Raw genomic sequence first — 25,298 nt, forward strand, 5'->3', positions numbered from 1 at the left:
TATTAAATTTTATTTTACGCTATGCACCTAGCACATTTTTTCTATAAGCTCATTTCTTGTTATTCACGCATCACTAAGTATGTATTTCTAGAAGCATTGTTTACTCGATCTTTTGAACACTATTAAGTTTGTTGTGCCTAGTAGATTTGAGGTGACTCTATGTTACGAGGAAATTGTTTTATTTCTAAATATTATACTTCGGTCTAAAAGTAATAACCAAAAGTGTACTTTATCTTATGAAAAGATACTTTCATCTACTATACTTACAAATGATTTAGTTATGTTTTTCGTAGTAATTTCATTACACATAAATTTTCTTATGGTCTTTGGGTAAAATAGCTCTGTACACAACTCAATAATTTTTCTCATATTTAAACATGATATACATAGTTTTTACCTACCCAGTTGCGAATTTGTCATTTCTAGATGGATCTTTTCGGTCAATCCCGAAGTGTTTCCATAAAAGTCGCAAAACTCTATTAAATTCGATTTTTTGAGTTGTTTCATTATCACGGCGCGACAACTTTCTCTGATGATTGTATTCACTTATATTTTTCGCTTGTTATCCATGGATAGCAACTACGAACGCATAGCCTTTGTCTTTCGATTTTGCAACCACCTTATTCATTGCGCCTAATCTACTAATTTGTTTTCTTGATATTGCAACTCATGATAGGGTGTATTTATTGCACACAAATTTTGCTTAATTTTTTGTTGGCAAAGAAAGGAAAAAAAATTGAAGAGCAGTCACCATCAGAGCTAACAAATCCAACTGCTTCTCCTCACTCCATAGCTGCATTTCATCACCAAATTGATTTCATTTCATCGCAAACTCCGCCTCCGCCATGCAAGCCCTCCAATCCACCGCCTTCCTCCACCCCTCCCCGCTCGAAACCCTCCGCCGCTCTCGGCAGCACTCCGCCGCTTTACCCAGCTACAATGCCAGAGCCACAGCTAAGAAGAGGCGCCCTCTCACAATCTCCGCATCGACAGCCACGGCGCCCAAGCGCGAGACGGACCCGAAGAAGCGCGTGGTGATCACAGGAATGGGACTCGTCTCCGTGTTCGGGAACGATGTGGACGCCTACTACGAAAAGCTGTTGGCCGGTGAGAGCGGCATCACTCTCATAGACCGCTTCGACGCCTCCAAATTCCCCACGCGATTCGGAGGGCAGATTAGGGGCTTCCAAGCGGAGGGATATATCGATGGCAAAAACGATCGGAGATTGGACGATTGCTTGAGGTACTGCATTGTTGCGGGGAAGAAGGCGCTCGAGAGCGCGGATCTCGGCGGCGAAAAGCTTGACAAGGTAATTGGTGATTTCCGGTACTCGATTCAGTTACAATTTTGGGGAATTGTGGCTTTGATTAGGTGTTTTCTGGTTGGATTTTGCTTAGTTATGTTTCGAGTTACCGTTGATTTGTTTATGAGTAGTTGATTGGTTGAACTGGATGAATAAATGTCGGAACTTAAAAAATTAAGCTTCAGTCATCGATGATTCTGATCGAATTTCTCAGCACCATTGAATGAATGCATGACTTGATTTATTTTGATTAGAATATGACTGATTTTTTTTAGACCTTTTGTAATTCTTCTTCTCATGTGAAAGTTCTCGGTGTTCTTTAATTAGGTGTTTTGTGGTTGGATTTTGCTTGGTTATGTTTCTGAGTTACTGTTGATATGCTCATGAGTAGTTGATCGGTTGAATTGAATGAATGCATGCCGGAACTTAAAAGTTAAGGTTCAGTTTGTTTTTTTACATCGGTGATTCTGTTCGAATTGCTCAGTATCATTGAATGAATGGATGACTTGATTTATTTTTATTAGAATTTGATATTGAAGCCTGACTGACATCTGATGTTAGCCTGAGACTTTAAGAATAAATTTGACTGATTGTTTTTTAGACCTTTTAAATTCTTCTGCCCATGCGAAAGTTGTTAGTGTTCTCTTCTCATTAAAGTCACAGTTATCTGAAATCTATTGTTTTGTTCCAACTGCAGATTGACAAGATTCGAGCTGGTGTTCTGGTTGGGACAGGAATGGGAGGTCTCAGTGTATTTTCTGATGGTGTTCAGGCTCTAATTGAGAAGGGTCACAGGAAGATTACCCCATTTTTCATACCTTATGCCATAACGAACATGGGATCTGCATTGCTAGCAATTGATCTTGGCTTGATGGGGCCAAACTATTCGATCTCAACGGCTTGCGCTACTTCAAATTATTGCTTTTATGCGGCTGCGAATCACATTCGTAGAGGTGAAGCAGATTTGATGGTAGTAGGTGGGACTGAAGCTGCCATTATACCAATTGGACTGGGAGGTTTTGTTGCATGCAGAGCTCTATCTCAAAGAAATGATGACCCGAAAACTGCTTCTAGGCCTTGGGACCAAGATCGAGATGGCTTTGTGATGGGTGAAGGTGCTGGAGTCTTGGTAAGTTAGCTCCACTCTCTGTGTGTGTGAATGAGTTGTGATCATTTGTTTACTGTGCAGCGAAGTAGTTGACATTTTATGGGAGAACTTTTAACTCAGATGCTGAGATGTGTTCCTCGGAACATATCCATGACTTGTTAAGCCAACTACATGTGGGCAGTGTGTTGAAACATCGGAATGGGTTTCTCTCCTCATTGTGTAGAATGTACTGCATATCCATATTTATGTATGTACCATGTGCGTATTCATATTGGATTGGTGATATAGGCTATTAAGTAGAGTTGGAATAGAACCAATGATCTAAAATATAGTCTGTGTATAAAATTGACTCGTTGTATTTGGGGTTATGAATCATATGAGAGCTACAGTTGGTTGGCCTACACATCAATTTTACACAAATACTAATACAGGTGTGCATGATGGAGCACAAGGATCAAGCCTATATAAGGATAAGGGACACGGTTTAGTTGAAACATGAATAGCGAATTATATTGAAAAAGAAAACAAAGGCAGTTAAGATCCTTTAGATATTTTCTTTCTTCAGTTTCTTTCCCTCCTTTTCATTACTCTTGAATATTGGAAAATTTCTGTCATTGTATATAATTTGCTTCTATCAATAGATTATCTTGACCTCCCTTTAAAAGTTTGTGCTAGATGCTGACTATATATATGTGGGTAAAAGGTTGATGCTGAGCAGAATACCATATCTCTGAATCAATTGCCTGACCTGACCTTTAGTTTTGTCAAATTTCTCAACAGGTTATGGAAAGTCTGGAACATGCAATGAGACGAGGTGCGCCAATAATTGCAGAGTATTTGGGTGGTGCTGTAACTTGCGATGCTTATCACATGACTGATCCCAGGGCTGATGGGCTTGGTGTATCTTCATGCATTCTGAGTGCCCTTGAAGATGCAGGTGTTTCCCCTGAGGAGGTGCGATTTCTTCCCAAACAATTCATTTTTGTGTTCTGTCTGTTTTTCCTGCATCCACCTACTAGAAGTAAGACAATTAAACAAAAATGCTCCAAGTGCATGTTTTCACAAGTTATGACAAACTTTACTCTCATCGGCATATTAATAGTTCAAGGATTTTTCCTAGTCCAAGTTCTACTTTGTTTCATTTTTCTATATTCCTACGGAAACTCTTATTGTGCCCCTCAGATATTCTGGCAAAAATTGTAGAGCTATGAGATGTCACTGGAAAAAAGAAATGTAACTGAATACCAATTCTTATCTGGACACATCTAAAATGTTATTGCTTGAATGCTTTTGCAGTAGTAACAGATTTGAGTCCTTAAACTATTTCAGGTTAACTATATAAACGCCCATGCAACTTCCACTCTTGTTGGTGATTTAGCCGAGATAAATGCTATCAAGAAGGTATTCAAGGACACTTCAGATATAAAAATCAACGCAACCAAGGTAAGCCATGAAGCTCTGTATTTGTGCTATGCTCGTAATCTTTTCTTGAGCACGTGACAGGTGGTAGAGTTCTCATTTTTTTCATGTTATTCCAGTCAATGATAGGGCACTGCCTAGGTGCTGCCGGTGGTTTGGAAGCCATAGCAACCGTGAAAGCCATCACAACAGGCTGGCTTCACCCTTCAATAAATCAATTTGTAAGTCCACAATGCTAATGCATTTGATATGGACCTATTTCAGATACAGCCACCCTCTTTTAGCTTTATACACAACATTAACAACCGTCAATAATTACTCATGTAGAATCCAGAGCCTTCCGTTGAGTTTGACACTGTTGCAAACCAGAAGAAGCAACACGAAGTCAATGTTGGTAAGATGCTTCCCATCTCCAATCTCCCCTATTTACATCATCCGGTGATTTCTCGTGTGGAGACATACATCACGGGTTTCTTAATTTGTTTGTGATTGTTATCATATGCAGCGATTTCAAATTCATTTGGATTTGGCGGGCACAACTCTGTTGTAGCGTTTTCTGCATTCAAGCCTTGATCCTGTTAGAAATCTACCATATACACGGCTGATTAGAGGCGCTCTCTCGTCTGATTTCGCACTCTGGGAAAATCTAAACGAGGGTTTTTTGCATTCTTTGCTGTGAGTTTAGCTTTTAATTTGAGGACTATTGTAATTTATCAGTTTCATGAATGTAGATACTGTCAGGTTATTTTATTTCATCTCATACTACACAGTGTTTGAAATATCATCATTCATCAATTTCCGTGCTTGGGAATTCGGTTTTTTATTTATTTTTATCTTTGACAAGTTTTTTTTATAGTTTTAAAAATATCTGAAATTATATTCTTGTTCGAGAAAAAAAATTAAACACTATCTCAATCTCAAATTTATGGACTAGATTGAATCCTTGTGCTTACTAGTTACTACTCCATGTTGTTAATGGTTACATACGTGGTACTGAAATAAGTAAATGTTGCCACCAAAAATAGTAAATAGCACACAATCTTACTATCAAACAATCTTCCCCCTCTCTCTATATATAACTAAACATGCAAGTATTTATAATTAAAGACATACTTATCATTTTTATTTTTGTTAATATTATTATCATTATTAAATTGTTAGAAAATAATGAAGTTTTGTTATGTCCGTAACCTTGAAAATTAGTCAGAAAACTATAAATTTTGTATTTGTTCCCGATTATATGAATCTTTGGGTGAAATTTGATATGATATGAGAGCTGAAAATACATATGTGGACGTTATCACTGATCGATGAATTAAACAATGTAGTATGTCCATAAGGAAAATAATATCATTTGATACCGTCGTGGGACATACCAAAATTAACAAAAAATTAGATTTTTTGTTATAATTTTTTGTAATAATAATAAAAAGATTGTCTACTAAATAATAGTGTGATTCATAGTGAGATAGAAGCAGTAAAAGAATTGGATTATTGGAAAATGATTATGGAAATCACGTCATATGAATATCCACATCGATATTCTATTTTACTGAAATATACTGTACAACTACTATGAAACATGCTATTTAGTAAATAATTAAACAAATAGTATTACAAATAGGAGGAGGACTAAATTAAATAATGTAGTTTAGTTTTTTTGTTTTTGCAGTATGGCAAGCTGAAAGTAAAGAGAGAGATGGAAAGTTTGATTAATTACAGCAAACCAAACGGCTATAAATATTGAATTCTTAACCCAACAATTCATTCACACTTCTTACTTTCTAATTTCTATGGAAATTCCTCAGAAAAAAACTCTTGGTCGAAGGAAGATTCCAATCAAGAAAATCGAGAAGAAAAGCAGTCTTCAAGTTGCCTTTACCAAGCGCCGCGGCGGCCTATTCCGCAAAGCCACCGAGCTCTCCGTCTTATGCGGCCTCGAGATCGCTATTCTGGTGAAATCTCCGGCCGGCAAACTCTACTCCTTCGGCCATCCCTCCGTCGATGCTCTCATCAACCGCGCCGCCCCCTCTCCGGCGGCGAAGAGGAGATTGCCTTACGGCAACGATGGTGGTCTGCAACTCCACCAATTGGAGCAATTGCCCAATTCGTTGGAGAAAAAGGTTGAAGAAAATCCGAAGAATTGTGGCCTTCCATTGTCAATTCATCAACAACCTTCTCCTTCTTCAAATCTAATCTCAGCAGATAAGTTTGTGATGGATGCAGCCCCACCATTATCACTTCAACAACTCATCGCAGCAGATGACATTGTGATTGAAACAGATATCTTTTGTGATGAAGAAGAAGCTCAATTGGCTTCTTCAATTGATTACCAGAATTACTATCACATTTTGGGAGCCTAATTATGTGAACACATTCATCTCCAAAATTAGGGCTTTTATGCTATCTTCATATCAGTATGATATGTACTATGCCACTTTTTACGTTGATATCAGATTAATTCTCCATTCAACTGTGTTGTTTTTATGCTTTTGATTCTTCCACACTCCTACAAATTGTAGAATACAAAATTGGAGGTTCTCGATCAAAATTAGGGTTTTTATATGAACATATAGATCTACACATCTGATGTTAACAGTGGTTATTTTCCATTTGATGACATGGTTTAATGTTGATAGTAGATTAGTTCTCCATTCAGTTGTGTTTTTTGTTCTTATGATTCTCCAACACTCCTACGGACACATCAAAATTGGATAAATCTCCCAGACTACCAAAATTTTACTACAGTGTTTTGGGTAATTCATATTTTGTAAAATAAAATAAAATTGAGTTAATAGATTTGGAATGAGTTCATGTAATTAAGGAAAGTTACAAGATGCTTGTACCAAGGGAAGTGTGTTTGTATTAAGGAAAGTTCCGGAAACATCTTTACATAATCTACAAAATTTCCAATGAAACTAATCTACAAATTTTCCAATGAAACTAATTAGTTATGAACAAGCGTGGTGATACTAGTGTTTTAGATTATTATGTCATCAAGATTGGAAGCATTTAATGATTTTTTAGAGTAATTTTTATTGTACGGTATACATACAGAAAACATCACTATTATTTATGCATGCAAAAACCTAGCTATAAAGGCTAATGTGTCCTAAAAACTTGAGATTATAATTAACTTAAAATATATATACTCGAAATTAGCTATAACTTCTACTCCCTCCGTCCGCCATTAGGAGTTCAATTTCTTGGCGGCACGGATTTTAAGAAATATTAAGAAAAGTGGATAGAAAAAAAGTTAGTGGAATATGAGCCTCACTTGTATATATTAGTTTTAAATGAAATGTGAGTGAAATGAGTTAGTGGAATGTGTGATCATATATTATTATCATTTATTGTAAAAGTGAATCGGGATTCCTATTCGCGAACGGACTAAAATGGAAAAACGAGACTCCTATTCGCATACGGAGGGAGTATATCGGAAATGCCCTTTTTATAGTTTGGATATATCATAATATGAGTTTTACTTGGTGTAAAGATTTATTTAATTGTTCTCTGAATGATATTCTTACATCTTACGAAGTTTTAAGGAAAATGGACTTTTATATATAGGACTATAGTACTCATATGACATAGTTTGAAGCTTATTGACATTTGTATTATTTCACTGAGAAAATTGAATAACATGATTTCAAGGTCAATGAATTTATACTCCATGCAACGAATTTCACTATAAACAAGCTCAATCAAATTTGTATTGGGCCGAATGTGAATTGAATAGAAGTTACATGCTTTAATTTATTGTAATCTAAATTAGAAATTCGGTCCAGCCTGATATAGGAGTATAAATGTATAATCAACTCGAAATTATTGCTCAAAAAAAACTCAAAATACTACTTTTGCTAAAGGAAAAATAGAAGAAGAAGGAGTTCATAGAAAAGAAACTAAAAATTTGAAATACAAAATAAACAAGAACCATATACATAGTTGAAAAATGGCCAATATTATGACTTAAAGAGAAGTGTCTCTAAATTGATGACACGTTTGCCAATTATTCATGCAGTTTTAGTGATTTTATCAATTTTAATAAAAACCTTTGAAAATTTTCAATTTTATTTTAATTAGTGTTTACGGAGTAGCATATTTTTCTATTCCAACTTTTTAAATTTAATAATTCAATATCATTTTTCAAAACTTATACATCAAAATTTCATTCCAGTTATTGAGTCTAACATGATGTAGGACAGTAGGAGTATAATTTTTTTTCTTTTTTGAAAAATATTTGAAAATTTTATTAATAACATTAACACGATTAGAAAGATGAAAATAAAATTGACATTTAAAAAAAATGTAATAATATAGTAATTGCCAGAAATTGTATTGAAAATTTAAAAGTAATAAAAGTATATTCTCATTTTCTTATCCTATCATTGATTTCCCCAAACTCCGCTCGTGCGCATTTTCCATTCACTGATCGGTCGCCGCAGAGCCCTCCGCCACGATCAAGCGCCGCCGCCGCCGAGATGACTAAAATTAAAACGACAACTTCCTCAGCTTCCACTTCTACCAAAACTAACGGGTAAAACAAGTTCTAGAGAGAGAGAGGACCGTCGCTCTGCTTTCTCCACTTTTAATTTTAGTTTTTCATCAATTTTCCGCCCAAAATGTGCTGACAGAGATTTTTTTTTTCTTCCAAAGGAAAATTGGTGCGCTAGTGAATCATGGTGAGTCCAAGAATAAGGCTGGAAGGAAGAAGACGGCGCGAAAAATTGTATCGAAAATTGACGCCATGAAACCTAAGAAACCTCCACCGGCTTTCTTCTATTTCCTTTATGTCTTTCCGTTTTCAGTATATGTAGAAAGATATGGATAATTAATTTATTGGAAAATTATGTATGTTTCTACTTCACTATATGATTCAATCAATGTGTGTTTGGCTTTGTTTTGAAGAATTGAAGTATTTTAGAGTGTGATAATTAGGTCTTATTGATGTATTGGGGAAGAAAAGGTAGAAAACAAAATGCAGCTTTTATTGAGATGTTCAACACTATTTAACTAGCAATTGAATGATTTTGAATTCCCTTTATTCGTTTTCCAAGTTGAATTCAGTTCAAGTTTTGTGTGCTGAAAAAAGTTGTCGTTTTTTGATGTATTGTAGTTGGTTGTTCTTGCTGGCTGAGGTTTCTTGTGAACTTGTTTTACTTTTCCAATATTGCATTTGCTGTTGCTTAGTATATGGAAGACCTTGCTATCGTTGAGTGGTTTGTCACAGATTTTAAGTGAAACACAAATGAGTGCTTCCGAATTCACCAAATCTTGAGAACATACTGAAATTGCAGTTTTGCATCTGAACACCTCTCCGCTATGACTTTTTGATGTTCCAGGCAGGATTTTCGTAAGGAATATCAAGAGATGAATCCTGATATCAAGTCAATGCGTCATGTATGTACTGCTCAGACCTGATATGGACTACATCTGTTGTTTATGTTTCTGGCTAGTGTGAAAATGTCATGGTTACACCTTTATTGCAGACCGGGAAAGCGTGTGGGGAGAAGTGGAATACGATGACGTATGAGGTTTATGATCTAACTTTTACAGCTATTCATCTGAGAGCTAGTGACTAATTTTATGATTTGGGGAGAATCTATACTCTCTTGAAACTATATTGTGTAGACAAATTGGAAAATAAATATGAGAAAAGTTACATACTTCTCCTTCCACTTTATTTAGATGAGGCAGTAGATCCTTTTTTGATGAATGGGGTGAGGCAAGTATCTCGATGAATAGATTTTGGGGCGTGCGTGATTTGTTTTCTCTTTCATGTCTTGTCATGGTCTTCATCCTATGTAACGTGGTTGCTCTGAGTTACTGCATTCATAATGTTGCTTGATTCAAATGTGCTTGTTACGTTGAAAGTTTGAGCGTTCACCTGAAGTGCAGCCTGCTACGAAGCACTGTTGCCATTTCTGATGCTTTATGGTTTCCGATCTGTAGGAAAAGGTGAAGTACTATGATATCGCCACTGAAAAACGAGCAGAGTTTGATACGGCTATGGTAAACAATTTCTTTGACATGATAAACAATTTGCAGAGGGACAAAAGAAAAGGTAATTATAGGTAGACATTTCTTTGACATGATAAACAATTTGCAGGAGAGTGGGGATTTTGATGAAGACGAGTTGGACCTTGATGGCGACTCAGATTTTGATGAAGGAAACTGCTACACTAGGGTACAATGCTCAACTGTAGATGCCACTCTCTCGACTCTGTTTCTTGTATCCGTATCTGTATAATTTTTTGTGCAGTAAACTCGATTAGTTTTAGGGATATCACAGTCTTGAGTATTTGATTAAATTTAAATGGTCTTCTTACCCTATATGTACAAGCTCACATGATTGTGATTGCAGACATGTTCTAAACCTTGCTGTCTATTGCATGATTCAAGTGGTGGGAGTTGCCATTATGTACATTTTTAGTTTGAACTGCGTCTTAAGCATCTATACCCACAGTTTCCCATACACTGTCTCTTGTATATTGTTGTGTAGATCCATAGCTTATTTAGTGAAATCAAGAAATCTGGTATAATTTGTTCTTTTTCTCAGGTTCACTGCAGTTCTATCAATCAGAGAGAAATTTTGACATTTTGATCTTATTCTTTTGATGCTATGATCTTCAACGCGTTGTACACAAATTTAAGAGAAATTTTCTTACCAATTTAGTTGTGCTTCGTAAGTTCTTTGAAGCACTAGAGATTTTAAACTTGTGAGTAATTGGTTCTGTCCAATATTTTGGTAAAGGGTAGTTTATACTAAGAAAGAATGAGATGGAATGAAGAAATCAAAAAATGAGGAACAAAATGGAATGAAGTACATCAAATAATAGAATGTTGTGGTTGCCTTCAGTGTGACGTCATTTTCATTGATATCTTATAGTGTCACGTAGGGAAGTCATCAAGTCATATCAATGTTGAAATATTGATTGGTTGAAAATGAGAATAAATCAATCTTTTGATAAATTTCAGGTTGATTTTAATGTTGATACACAAAAATTAGAATTTGACGAAAGTTTAAGAATTTACAGTCAAATATCATTTTTTAAATAAATATGAAAAAATACAAGGTAGATTTTCAAAAGAAAGTACGTTCAGTGCGTGCATGCATGCTGTTATCAGATTTGAATTTAGTGATGGTATTATATATTTTCGACATTAATAATAATAATAATATCACTGAGTAGTTTGAATAATATTAATATTAATGTTAACATTAACAACAATAATATCGTAATAAAGTAAACGGCTTTCCTCTCCCACGGAAAACGGAGGACCATGAAAAAAACCAGTTTCCCTCCTTATTTCCCTTCCCTCTCTCTCTCTCATCATCCCTCATTCCGCTTCAACAATCCGGGGTGGTTGCAGCCATTCCACAACGCGGAAGAGGAAGAAGAGGAGGCCGCCGCGGCGCATGAGGTGGTAGCGGCGCCAGCACCAGCACAGCAATGGCGGCAATTCCAGGAATGATGGACATTGCCAAGCTCAATCAAACCATTCTGTGCTACGCCGAAACCATTTACCGGTTCAATGGCCTCTGGGAAGGCCCCGATCCATTGACCCCCCTCATTTCTCTCTTCCTCATCCAGCTCACCTTCTCCATGGGCGTCATCCACCTCCTCGTCTTCTCTCTTAAACCCTTCAACCAACCCCCCTTCATCGCTGAAGTCCTCGTAACTCCTCCCCCCCCCCTCCGATTTCCTTCAATTTTGATTAATTCGTTGATTTAGGGTTTGCATTGTGTTGAATCGATGTTCAATTTTGTTTTGATTTGGTATTTTTGTTCAATTTTCAGGGTGGTATACTGTTAGGGCCAACCGTATTTGGGCGAATTGCGGCATACAGAAAGCTCGCATTCCCAAATTATTCATTCAGAATATTGGAGCCGATGGCGCATTTATCCATCACTTACTACGCTTTCTTAATCGGATTGAAAATGGATGTTAGAGGAATTATGCGAACTAGTCCAAAGGCTACGAAGGTAGCTCTCTCTGGCATCATCATCCCTTTCTCTGTTGGTGCAGGCTTATACTTCATTTTCCAAATCGATAAGCCGGAGAGAGCAGGCTGCCTCTTCTGGGGCGCTGCCCTCACCGTCACCGGCTTCTCCGTCCTCACCAACATCCTCGACAAGCAGCAGATGCTCCACGTCGAGAGCGGGAAGACCGCCCTGTCTTCTGCCCTCATCAACGAGACTTGCTCGTGGGGCTTACTGGCCCTCGGATTCGCTGTCACGAGCTCCCAGTCGAACATGCAGTGGTCCGTGATCAGTACTGTGGCGTTTGTCCTCGTCTGCGTCTACTTTGTCCGTCCTGGCCTTAGCTGGATCATCCAGAGGGCTCCCGAGGGGCAGGGGTATAGTGAGTTCTATATATGTTCCATCGTGTCCGGGATGGCTCTTAGTGGGGTCATCACGGATGCGTGTGGTACGCATCCGATGATCGGGGCGTTTGTGTTCGGACTCATCATACCTAATGAGGTGCTCGAGGTGACGATCGTGGATAAGTTGGAGGATTTCGTGATGGGGATTCTGATGCCTGTTTACTTTGTGGTTTGTGGGCTGAGGACGAATGTGGATTCGATGTCGAATGAGACTTCTTGGGCTATTGTTTTGGTGGTTATACTCTTGGCCTGCCGTGTCAAGGTGCTGAGCGCTCTCACGGTCTCGGCCTTCTCTGATATCCCGGTCGATGAGGCACTGGCCGTCGGGTTCATGTGCAATACCAAGAGCGTGATGGCCTTGATCATTCTTGAATCCGGACAGATACAAGGGGTAGTGTGCTTGTGCTTGTGTTTGTGTTTGTGTTTGTGTTTGTGTTTGTGTTTGTGTTTGTGCTTGTGCTTGTGCTTGTGCTTGTGCTAATGGAAAGGGGCAATGGTTGTTTATGTGTTCTTGATAGGCATTGAGCACGCAGACATACTCGGTGATGATCGTGGCGGTTCTTGTGATGACAATGATCGCAACGCCGGCGGCCGTCTGGTTCAAGCCGGTGCAGAACGTGGTGGCGTACAAGAGGCGCACGGTGCAGAAGGCGAAATCGGACGAGGAGCTCCGAGTGGTGGCGTGCATCCACACCACGCGCAACGTCCCGAGCATCATCCACCTCCTCCGCACGTCCAACGCGCGGTCCCAGTCCCCAATGAGCGTGTTCGCCCTGCAGCTCGTGGAGCTCGTGGGCCGCGCCTCGACCATGATGGTCGTGCACAGCTCGCGCAAGGCCGGGCTGCGCAACTCTAGCACGGTCGAGCTCCAGGCCGACCAGATCATCACGGCCTTCGACAACTACGAGCTGCGGTCCGAGGGGGTCGCGACGCAGGTCATCACTGCGCGCTGCCCCTACACGACCATGGACGACGACGTGTGCACGGTCGCGCGGGAGCGCCGCGCGGCCTTCCTCGTCGTCCCGTTCCACAAGCAGCGGAACGCGGACGGCGAGATGGAGGACATCAACCCGTCCCTCCGCAGCATCAATGAGGGCATCCTGGAGAACGCGACCTGCTCGGTCGGCATCCTGATCGACCGAGGGGCCGCGGAGACGCAGGACCACGCGCAAAACGTCGCTGCCCTGTTTTTCGGAGGGCCAGACGACCGCGAGGCCCTCGCTTACGCTTGGCGTATGGCCGACGAGACGGACAGCAAGCTCACCGTGGTGAGGTTCATCCCCAGCTCGGAGGCCGCTGGCGCCAATCACGAAGCGGCCGACCAAGGCCACGTGAGCCTCGAGATCGACACGGAGCGCGAGAAGCTCCTCGACGACGACTACTACAACAAGTTCAGAAACGCGACGGCGAACAGCGCCAACATCCGATGCTTCGACCTGGTTCTCGACGACGAGGAGGAGACAATCAAGGCGATCAAGTCGATGGACGAGCACTACCACGACCTGTACATCGTAGGAAGGGGAAGAGGGATGCAGTCGGCGCTGACGACGGGGCTGGCGGACTGGTGCGACTGTCCCGAGCTCGGGCCGATAGGGGACCTTTTGGTGACGTCGGAGTTCGAGTCGTCCTTCTCGGTGCTGATCGTGCAGCAATACAACGAGTCCGGGAGGTCGAGGGAGGGGTCGTTCAGGTCGGCCGCGTCGGTGAACTACGCCGGAGAGGAGATGGTGGTGAGGGAAACGGCGCCGGCGGAGAGCGAGAAGTTTGAGTCTTTTGGGAGTTTCAGGAAGTGGGATCATGAAAATTGATTGATTGATGCAATCTAGTTGTGAGTATGTACTAGCTTGTTGAATGAGTTTGATTGTGGAAATTGATGTTGTTCTTGTTACTGTTTTTCACAATCAGAGAAACTTTCACTTTTTTTTCATTTCAGTTTCGATATGGTATTTCATAATCTAAGTTAAAAAGAAAAATTGAAAACAACGGCCGAAAAAGTTATAACTATTCATTTAATATTTGTGTCAAGACTTTAGAGCAATAGAGCTTTGAAATGGAAATGACAAAGTTAGAATGTCACATTTTAATCTTAAATTGATAATTATATAATAATGAGTCAGAGTTAGTCATTCAAAATAATCTCACTATCTAATCTTTTATAGTCAATCATTCTATTAAAATAATCTCATAACCTAATCTTAAACAGATAATTATATAATTATGAGTCATAGCAACTAAACAAAACTTAATGTATACTACAGTATTAATTAATAATCGTTGGGAGACTATGGTTTTCGTTTTAACAGTAACTATTAGATAATTGTGTTATTATCAAGGATCTTTCTTTGTCTTGGGTGGTAAGGCATTAAAACTAGTCAATAAATATTGAATTAACAACTGTCGTTTGTCGTGAGCATTAGGTAGCTTTCGACCGTTGAATGCCAAATTGCAGCCACAACGGTTAAGCATTAAACAGAATATATTTGCTGTAATTTTTAGATTAATTTTGAATTCTTTCTCCACTTCATACTTTATTTTATTGTCTTCTTTTTCTACTAGGTATATCTTTTCTCCAACTTTTGGAATCTTGACCTATTGTTGAATGATTATAACGGAATGTTTTGCCCAAAAAAAATCCCCATTAATAAGGAAGCACAATATAGACATAAATATTATCTTACTTTAGAGAATGATTTCTGTAGTGATTCAATATTTATAATTAATAATTCAAATTTTATGGCCCTCCAGATTAAGATCGCAATTCTAAAAATTAGTTATACTAGCATAAAAAAATATACTATGTGCATTTGGAATTTTGAAGTATTTTAGAAATATTAATTATTTTCATAATGAATATATTACTACTACATATTTAGTAATTTAGGAAAAGATTGTTTTTTACTCAAATTAAATATCTGAATAGAATAACTTTCCCATTACTCCAAAATAATCTCCTAATCAAACTGGAAATCATATAGAGTTTTATCAAAGATCTTCAAATCAAATAATTTATCGAACAAGTGCTTGATATTTGATCGTAAAGCGCAGTATGAAAAATCAATCAACTAATTCAAAGTGGAGCTAAACACTTGGAGATTGCTGGGATGAAATAGAAGGCAGATTAAATCATTCAGAAGTTTCACAACGGATATTGAATTACAGAAGAAATCATACTACGCTGGAAGAATATATCAGTAAAATTAATACAGCTGATGTTAGCCTTTACACAGAAATATGGATAAAGGAAAAAGATCAAGCAGGGAAAAAATGAAAAAAACAGCAGCAATAATAATCAAACATCAGATCAAATCCTTCAGTCAGTTATCACTCTCATCCCCAGAACCACGTGCTTGTGCGTCGACGATTCAATTCGAGAAGGGGAGAAAAAAAATCGAAATCAGAAATGGCATCCGCAGCAGAGGAAGAAGAAGCAGAGCGCGGAGACCAAACACACGGCCTCGAAGGCGGAGACGAATTTGAAAAGGACGTCATCTATGAACCAGAGGTGCAGATTGAACCTCTTCTTCCACCGCAATGCGGCGGAGCTCCTCAACTTCCACCGCCACAAACTGCCGCCGCCGCTGCCGGAGGAGGTGCTTCTCCCGCTCTCGCTCCGGCTGCTGCTGCTGTTCGCCTTCTTGTTCAGTCTCTTGAAGAACAGCGAGAAACTCGAAGATTTCTCCATGAATCGGTGCCTCCGCTGATCTGATTGAGATCGTGAAACGGCGGTTGGTTACGATGAGTTTTGGGTGTTTTTTTGTTTTTGAGAATTCTGAGAAAAACGGGAATTAATAGAGGGAAGAAAGTAGAATAACGGACGTCATCAGGGGTGTTTTGGGAATTTCGCGTGGTTTTATGTGGGCCACTGCGAGTATGCCTTGTAGTTAACGGTTCCGTGTTTTCGTGGGTTGAATGGGATGGATGTCGTGCAATACTTGGTTCTCCTATGAACAGCCTATTTTCGATACTTCACTCTTTCTAGTATTGCTTTTTTCATACTCCCTCCATGCTACCACATGTAAGACATTTTCCTTTTTGGTACGTTTCAATCTAAGTGAGACATTTCTATTTTTTTACAACAATCAATTCACTCCTCTCTCCTACTTTTTCATCTTATCTCTCCTACTTTTTCCTCTCTTTCTATTTCTTACTTACTCTCTCTCTTTCTTTACTATTATTAATTTAATTCACTAAACATCACTACCTAAATTTCTGTGCCAAAATAGAAACGTCTCGCTTAGGCCGGGACGAATGGAGTAACTTATTCAAATTTGATCAATAATGATTTTCTTTGAAAATAATAATAATTTTTTTGTGGTAAATAAATGAAAAATAAATACTCCCTCCGTCCCGGGCTACTCGCTCATTTCCTTTTCGGCTCGGAGATTAAGGAATGAGTGTATAGGAAAGTAAAAAATGACGGCTGTAGGTGAAATTTTTTACTAAAAATGGAAAGAGTGCAAGTAACTTGGGACGCCCAAAAAGGAAATAAGTGCGAGTAGTGCGGGACGGAGGGAGTATAAAATTTAAAGGCAGTGTAACGATGAACTCAAACTTGTGATTTTTGGTCTGACATCAACCACTCTACCGCTAGACCAACACACGTAGGGGTGAGTCAGTAGGGTATATCTTACCGAAACCACCATACCCTATACCTTACCGAAAATTTGGTATGAGAAAAACCGTACATCTACTATTACGGACTCAATTTCCACATCAGTTGTGAGAACAAATGGTGTGGGTATATAGATTAAATGGTCTCTCTCTCCTAACATGCTAGTCTTTTGAGTCGAGTTCTCATGTTTGGTATGTATCATCTACCTTACCAAAAAAATTTCGGTATACTCTCTCATTTTCGGTTGACGATTTCAATACCGACATTGTACCTTATTTTCGGTATGACAAATTGAACAATCCAACGAGTGGACATCACCAGCTCGCCTCATTTCCTTCATAGTGAGTCGTCCATCCCGCCCCCTCTTGCAACATAACCCTTGTGTGTTTTGTACCTCCTCAAATGAGTCAGGAGGCCTACATTGTTGATGCCCTTAATGGTCCTCCGTTTTAGTGGGGTGAATAAGGAAAATGTCAGGCCATTGCTGATTTTACTATGAGCAAGCTCTTTATCCTACTTCCATTCTTAGAGCATCCACTATAGGCGAACAACCCCAATAGCCTCGCCCCCTTTTTTTTGTCCACAACCCTAGTTTATTTGTTCACGCTCACAAAAAATTTGTCCGCAGCTATAAGGTGGACACTTCCAATAGCTATCCACTTTTCATTTAATTTTATTTTTGTTTATTTTAAATCAATTATAATAAAAAATTATCAGAATGTAAATAATTAGAAAACGAGGTAATTGGGACCGAATATTCGTTGTATTATGGAACCGGGAAAATTTTACAATGAACATTTAAAAACAATACAAATAAAAACGCCGCCACTGTCTACTCGGTGGCGGAGTCGGATTCCTCCCCCTCTTCTCCGCCGCCTCCCCCGCTTTCGCCGGCCGCCCCTGCCAAATCCTCATCAGACAAGCCTAGACGGCGCTGGATTCGACCTATGAGTTTCCAGTATATACCCTTGATGACCGGGTCGGTTCCGGTCTTGTAGCGGAGGCAGTTATCATGCAGTTGTTGCATCAACTGCACATCTAGGTTCTCCCTCAAGACCTCGTGGGGACCAGGGGCCATGGGCTGCGGTATAGGGGCGGGCTGCGGGATGCGCGATCCAGACGCGGCCGACGATAGGCGGGAGGAACTTCCAGCCACTCTAGCGCTTCGAATAGAGGCCCGTTGTCCCGGAGGGCGTGGGCGCCTAGAGTGTGTAGCAGAGGGCTCTTCAGTTTGCTCGTCGTTGAGGTCGATTGATTGCGAGCCGTTGCCGATGTTGTAATCCCCGATTATGTTGTGTCTAGAACGCTTCACCCCATGAGCTCCTGCCCGCTCTTGCGCACAGATGGCCTTGAATTTCGGACAGTGCTCGAGAACAAGATACTCCCCCCGCATTGTAAACTTCGACCAGTTTTTCGTGTTGAATTGGCTCATAGACAGCGCCTTCACGTCGGCTTCGCTTCGGCCACTCTCAGCATTGAGCAGGTTGTTCTCGTATATGCCCGCGAACCGCTTGGTGGCCGTCAAAATCCTAGACCACTTTTTGCGGAGCTGTTCCCCGTCATGCGGTTTGGCGCCTTGAGGTTTGAACTCGTTGTATGCCAACATGACACGCTTCCAAAAGCTCCCCTCGGTCTAATCGACTCCCACTATGGGGTCCGATGTGACGGCATCCCACGCCCGCGCCACAGCAATGGACTCCGCTTTAGTGTAGAGCGTGGTTCGTTTACCGCCGGCTTCCGGCGCCCCTGCCTCGCTGCCCTCGCCGCCACGGCCGGTGCTGCCCTCGCCGCCGCCTCCCCCGCTGCCGGCGCCGCTGCCACCGTGGCTACCGCCTCTTCCGCCGCCCCCACCGCCACTGCTTCCACCCGCTCTCCTCGGAACGGGCGTATCCACGCGCGCTGCCGGCGTATCCGGTACGCCCGGACTGAGTAGACCCATCATCGTCTCCAGTGCGTCTCGATCTGCATCGATGAAAGGAGATTGGCTGGATTGGAAAGGGGTCTCCGGACGCGGATGGTTAAGCGCGTCGAGGTTGGGTCTGTAATCTCCAAACGCCGAGCGACTCAAATTCCTCTGAAAAGGTTGGGGCGTGGGAGAAGACCTCCACGGCTGAGATGGAGGAGGGGTTTGACTCGATCCCCACGGAGGGGGAGTTTGACTCCAACTCCACTGCTGGGACGGATTGCCGTCATATCCCGACGGCTGGGAAGGATAGCCACTATATCCCGATTCGTCAGTGCCGGGTGATTCGTCGTCTCCACCGTGCATTTGTAGAGAGTGAAAGTGTAGAGAGTGAATGAATGGAGAGTGTGTGAAAAGGGTGTAAAATGAATGGTGGGGGGTGGTATTTAAAATAGAATTTTCGAAAATAAAAAAAATTGACAGAGGCGGCCAGCGCGCCGACTGCCGGCGCACTATAGGTCGGCGCGGCGATCGGGCACCAGCGCGTCCTTGCCCGGAAATGCCGTCCGCCTCGGGGCGGACGTCCTCGCCACTATAGATCGGCGGGAATGGGGCGGCCTGCGCGCCGCCCCTATAGTGGATACTCTTAATGAGCTCTTCTTAAAGAGGATTCTAGTGATTGAGTGATTAAAACTCCGACATATTGGATTGGAAAAGAAGGATTTTGTGAACATTTTGAAATTAAGTGAAATTACCTTTTCGATCCTCAAGGTCGTACAAGAGATATTTAGGCCATCCGCATCCTTGTCTCAATACTGTTTCATCCATTCACTATTCATGGGCCCCACTGCCCCATCTCTTAACTAAGAGACAACACCTGCAACCCTCCATCTCTTAACCATCTCATCCATTAACTATACATTCAATTTCATTTTTTATTTTTATTTCCAACAAATTCAATTAATATTTCATTGAAATATTAAATTAATACTAATAATTCATAAAATCATTAAAAACCATGAAAATTACAACATTCAAAAATACAAAAAAATACATAATTGAAACCCTAATATTACAATTTATTGAAATCCGCATAATCATGGAAAGTGATGCGGTGATCGTCTAACGGTTGCCAAATTTTGCCCAAATGTGCTCCATTAGATCCTCCTAAAGTTGGGCGTGGGCGATAGAATCACGTGTCCTTACCGGAACATACAACCACTCTTGCAAAGACGGATGCACTTCACTGCGAGGCGGACTACTTGCGGCAGAGCTTCCCGGGGTTCTAGGGTGGAACCAATTTCCCGCATTAGGTCCTTCGTCGGTGACAATCACGTTGTGCAAGATTATGCACGTATACCTGATGTCGACCATATTCTCCATAAACCAGTACGCGCCGGGGATTTGGTAATGTTGAATTGAGCTTGTAGAATCCCGAACGCTCTCTCCACATCCTTGCGAGCAGCCTCTTGCTTATGTGCAAAAAGAGCCCGTTTTTGGTTTATCTGCCTGTTGAACGTCTTCACGAAGGTTGGTGACTTCGGATAGATGCTGTCGGCAAGATAGTACCACATTTTATACTAACGGTTGTTAGCGGTGAAGTTGATGGCCAGCGCTTTACCATTCAAAACTTCGCTGAAGAGGTCGGATTGATTGAGCACGTTGACGTCGTTGTTCGATCCGGGGACCCCGAAAAACGCATGTCAAATCCATAGCCGGTAGTCGGCAATGGCCTCAAGTATAACGGTGGGGTGGGTGCCTTTGTGGCTGCTCGTGTGTGATCCCCTCCACGCCACAGGGCAATTCTTCCATTGTCAATGCATGCAATCAACGCTGCCGAGCATCCCGGGGAATCCGTGCACTGTTTCGTGAAGTCGGAACAGAAACTGACATTCTGCGGTGCTTGGCTTCTTGAGAAATTCGTCGGTGAGGCTCCTCGGACGCCTTTTGCAGAAGTTCATCAAACACAGTCTCTCAGTGTTGTCCCCAATGTGCAGGTACTCGTCGAACAAATCCGTCGTTTGTCCAGTAGCAAGCTGACGGATTGCTACAGTACATTTCTGGAGTGTCGTGAGACTGGGACGACCAATAGCGTCGAACCCTTCTTGGAAGTACTCTTCCCGGGCCGCCAATGTATTTGCGATATGTAGAAATAGCTCCCGCCGCATGAGGAAACAACGACGGAAGTAGGTATCTCCCCGTACCGGGTTCTCACAAAAGTAATCTCGTACCAACCTTGCAGCGGCTTCCTCCCGGTCGCGATGGATGTATTTCCGGGTCGCTTTTGACGCGCCGCAGCTTCCTCCTCCTTCGTACGTTGATCTGCTTCTAGCGATTCTTCCATTATTCGACGCATTTGCTCAAATGGATCTATGAATGGATTAAATTTGGGAGAAGAATAATGTTTTGAGATGAAGAATGTAGAGTGTTTGAGTGAGAATAGATAGTTTTTTTATGGTGGATAATTTGTGGGAATGATTTGATATTTATAGAAGTGATTGAGGGCTTAAAAATAGAAAAAAAAATTAAAAGTTTGAAAAAACGGCTATAAAAGACTAGTATTTTTGGGGGAAATTATTATTATTATTTTTTTTTCAGAATTTAAAATAAAAACAAAAAAAACATTTTTCAACTGATATAAACGACGCCTACTCGCAGGCCAGCGAGTGGGCGTCACGGACGAACGGGAGCTCGCCTGCTCCATCTCTGCAGAGGGACGTGGGACGCGACGGGACGAGACGGGTACTCTGCATTGCCGTCTCGATACGGTCTCGTTTCGCCAAGACGAGACCGAGTCCGCATCAAGACAACGATGCGGATGCTCTTAGGGAATGGGACCTGAATAATTTACTTACCACAAACCAATATAACTAAACAGAAAAAGAATTAGATTTTTTCAATTGATAAGTATTGTATTTTCATAATTGTCTTTAAGAAAAAAGCATAGACATAATAAATAAACATAGGAGCATATATGCAATTCTAGTATCATTATGTTTTGTTCATGTCAATGGTCAATAGGTTTAAGTTGAATAAATATTTTACACTATAAGTCGAGTTAACTACGTAAATATTACGTACAATTAGCTTTAATAAATATAGTATAGTCCCATTATAGAAATAACAAATACAATTTTTTCCTCTTTAAATCATGAAATGTATGTTGAAATTTGAAAAGAATCTCGTTTCTGTCGTGAAAGAAAAGCACTTTTGAAATATTCAATTGAGATTGAAGCTTTGTGGTATTAAAAGACCAAGGCGTCAAAAGTGACAAATAAATGGTGAAAAAGATATAACGAATATTTTTCTTTGCTTTTGAACCGATATTCCAATTTTCTTTCTTCGTTGTATTTTTCTGTTTTCTTGCTGGCCATATATATGGATTAAACAGATATACTTTTAATATATAAAATTTGATATTCTATTTTTCTTGCCCAACTACTAGTAGTATTTAATTCGAAGGGTATAATTTTGGTTCGTTCAATTTATTTGTAGACCATATATAGAAAATCAAAAGAAGAGTACTCTGGCAGTAAGAGATCTTTCACGTCTATTCATAAAAAGAGAGATAAATACAAGAAAAAATATATATATATAGAATCGTGATCATATGATAACCCCTAAATATCGTAATAACCCTATAACCAAATCTGGATCACACATATTTTAATCATGCGGTTGAGATTCAAACTTAGATTTACTTCATAAAAAAAAAGCACGGGGTAAAACTGTCATTTCTCTCATTTAATTTCTGAATTTTTCCAAATATTACGTAAAATGATAAAATGATAAACTGATAGATTTATTGCATAGAATGATAGTTTTGAGATTCAAACTTAGATTTACTTCATAAAAAAAAGCGCAGGGGTAAAACTGTCATTTCCCTCATTTAATTTCTGAATTTCGCCAAATATCACGTAAAATGATAAAATGATAGGTTTATTGCATAGAATGATAGTTTTGCCGGATATAATGATACTCTGAGTTGATAAAATGATACTTTTGACTGACTGATAAAATGATATATGTTAGGTTTATTGCATAGAATGATAGTTTTGTCGGATAGAATGATACTCTAAGTTGATAAAATGATACTTTTGACTGACTGATAAAATGATAAAATGATAAAATGATAGGTTTATTGCATAGAATGATAGTTTTGCCGGATAGAATGATACTCTGAGTTGATAAAATGATACTTTTGACTAACTGATAAAATGAGCGAAATTCAGAAATTAAATGAGCGAAATTTGGATACGTAAATTTTATCATGAGCGAAATGACATATTTACCCTCGCGCCTTTTTTTATGAAGTAAATCTAAGTTTGAATCTAGACCACGTGATTTTAAAAATGTGTGGTCCAGATTTAGTTATAGGGTTATTACGGAAATTGGGGTTATCATTATAATGCACCCCTATATATATATATATATATATATATATATATATATATATATATAGGGTTTTGATCTATGCAAAACTGGATTTAAATACAGAAACGCAGAACAATATCATAATTATGGCACTTTTAGGTCATAATTAGGTAATTTGTAGGTCATGCTAACAAAGCATGACCTAAAACGATCTTAGTATGACATTAAATCCAAATATTATAATATGACCTAAAATTGCTTAATTATGACCTTCCGTGTTTTTGGTTAATTATTGACCATTAGATCATCTAATCCTAGGGCTGAGATTTGGTCTGCATTTCTGGATTTAAACACATACTTATTTTGATCATCTCCCTATATATATATATATATATATATATATATATATATAGGAAAATGATCAATACAAAACTTGATCTTAATACAAAATCCAGACCAAATCCTGACCATGAGATTTGACAATCCAATGGTCAATAATTAAACAAAAACATGGAGGGTCATTGTAAAGCAGTTTTAGGTCATATTATAAACTTTGGGTTTGGGGTCATGTTAAGATCATTTCATGTCATCCTTACTAAAATGACGTAAAAATAAGCTTACAATGACCTAAAAATGACTTTTGTATGCTTGGTTCTGCATTTTTGTATTAAGAATGGTTTTGCATGGATCAAAACCCTATATATATATATATATATATATATATATATATATATATATATATATATAGGTCCATGATCAATTGAGATTTTTTAGGCTAATTGAGAAATGAGATGCAATATTAGCCACTCATTTTTATTAAATGAGTGGTCCAGAATTTGCCACATGAAAAATATTTTTAGATTAATTAATTATAAAAGGGCGGAATGGTAATTTCATGTTTAAAATGGGTTGTTCAGCTTGTGTTCTCCCTCTCCTTCCCAAATCACCGACGCAGATCCACGACCCTCACGTCCACGCGGCCCTTCCTCCTCGCCCTGAGGCGGCGCCGCTCCTCCTCCGTCAGGAAGCTGTCGCTGATCTGGCTCGCCGGGATCGAGAGGCGGTTGTGGTTTTTGCTCACGTCGGTGCGGAACAGCTCCTTCTGAATCACCAGCGTCGCCGGCGCCGTCAGCTCCTTCCCGCGCGCCATCTCCTCGATCGCCCTCCTGAATTCCTCCGGCAGCTGCGGCGGCAGCGGCCGATCATGTTCCTGATGCGGCGAATTTTGCCTTATACTCCTCGGCGGCGCTAATTTGGATTGCGCGCTGCGCGGCGGCGGCGAGTACGTCGAATTTGTGGCCTTCTATTGTGAACAACAGAACAAGTCTTCCACATCTTTCAATGTTAAATCCCTAAATCCCATGAAAATCTGTCTCTGCGGCGTTTCTCGGATGTTGTTTATTTGTTGAAAATCTGCGGCATTGGCTGTTGGTTTTTGGGTGAACAAATTTGCTGTTGACATTATACTGAAACATCAGTTGTAGACATTTGCTGTTGACATGTTGAAATGTAGGAGATGCTGGTTTGTTGACATTGTGAATTGAAGATGAAAATTTAGGATGACATTTTGTAGGTGCCTTTGGAGGTCTGTTGACATATTGACATTTGCGTTGCTAGTGACATTTCTCTGAAATTTATGAATACATTATGGGATGTTTTTTGCTGACATTTGTGGAATTAGCATGAGAACATACCTTGAGCTTCGTAAGACATATCCATAAAATACCAATTTGGTAGATGAGATTGTATAAAATATTGACATGTCATGTCAACTACGGTACATATCGTGTCAACTACACGTACAAGCCATGTCAACTGTGTTACAAGTCATGTCAACTACACGTACAACCATGTCAACTGCACATAGAAACCATGTCAACAACAATTATAAGTCATGTCAACTAGACATACAAGCCATGTCAACAATCCGACACATTAAAACACGAAATGACACTTATACCCCCGTGTTGACATAATGTGATAGCTGTTGACATGTCGTTAATCTTGTGGATTAGTGGCCGAGATTGCATCTCATTTCTCAATTAAGCTAAAAAATCTCAACCTAACAGGACCCTATATATATATATATATATATATATATATATATATATATATATATATAGGGTAACACCATACCACAAATATAGTCCGTTAGATCTCATTTATGGACGCCTGAGATTAAATTTCGTG

At 40.0% G+C, this 25,298-nt stretch overlaps 4 protein-coding genes across 6 annotated transcripts; 3 read left to right on the top strand and 1 right to left on the bottom strand.

The window, feature by feature from the left end:
* The first annotated feature begins 515 nt into the window (after nt 1-515).
* LOC121759251 (3-oxoacyl-[acyl-carrier-protein] synthase I, chloroplastic-like) lies at nt 516-4,642 on the top strand. Its single transcript, XM_042154787.1, has 7 exons — nt 516-1,310; nt 2,002-2,433; nt 3,193-3,366; nt 3,742-3,855; nt 3,951-4,052; nt 4,159-4,225; nt 4,337-4,642. Exons 1-7 carry the CDS (start codon nt 846-848, stop codon nt 4,402-4,404), a joined length of 1,422 nt encoding a protein of 473 aa, XP_042010721.1. The 5' UTR covers nt 516-845; the 3' UTR covers nt 4,405-4,642.
* A 975-nt stretch (nt 4,643-5,617) lies between these two features.
* On the top strand, nt 5,618-6,194 carry LOC121757401 (agamous-like MADS-box protein AGL61). The gene has a single exon (XM_042152955.1). It carries the CDS (start codon nt 5,625-5,627, stop codon nt 6,192-6,194), a length of 570 nt encoding a protein of 189 aa, XP_042008889.1. The 5' UTR covers nt 5,618-5,624.
* Nucleotides 6,195-8,198: 2,004 nt separating this feature from the next.
* On the top strand, nt 8,199-14,146 carry LOC121759003 (cation/H(+) antiporter 15-like). Of its 3 annotated transcripts, none has more exons than XM_042154487.1 (8): nt 8,199-8,368; nt 8,488-8,619; nt 9,174-9,231; nt 9,321-9,365; nt 9,784-9,843; nt 9,941-10,018; nt 11,633-12,610; nt 12,738-14,146. In XM_042154487.1, exons 1-8 carry the CDS (start codon nt 8,313-8,315, stop codon nt 14,025-14,027), a joined length of 2,697 nt encoding a protein of 898 aa, XP_042010421.1. In that variant the 5' UTR covers nt 8,199-8,312; the 3' UTR covers nt 14,028-14,146. The 3 variants fall into 3 exon arrangements, with proteins under 3 accessions (XP_042010421.1, XP_042010422.1, XP_042010423.1); XM_042154488.1 differs by having other exon boundaries at nt 8,211-8,368; nt 8,488-8,560; XM_042154489.1 differs by lacking the exons at nt 8,199-8,368; nt 8,488-8,619; nt 9,174-9,231; ... (1 more) ...; nt 9,784-9,843; nt 9,941-10,018 and adding an exon at nt 11,106-11,510.
* Nucleotides 14,147-24,051: 9,905 nt separating this feature from the next.
* LOC121757403 (B3 domain-containing protein At2g24670-like) lies at nt 24,052-24,596 on the bottom strand. Its single transcript, XM_042152956.1, has 2 exons — nt 24,576-24,596; nt 24,052-24,411 (listed from the first exon to the last, which is right to left on the bottom strand). Exons 1-2 carry the CDS (start codon nt 24,594-24,596, stop codon nt 24,052-24,054), a joined length of 381 nt encoding a protein of 126 aa, XP_042008890.1.
* Nucleotides 24,597-25,298: the final 702 nt, after the last annotated feature.

The sequence above is a fragment of the Salvia splendens genome, chromosome 12 (assembly GCF_004379255.2).
Source record: "Salvia splendens isolate huo1 chromosome 12, SspV2, whole genome shotgun sequence".
Lineage (NCBI taxonomy): Eukaryota > Viridiplantae > Streptophyta > Magnoliopsida > Lamiales > Lamiaceae > Salvia > Salvia splendens.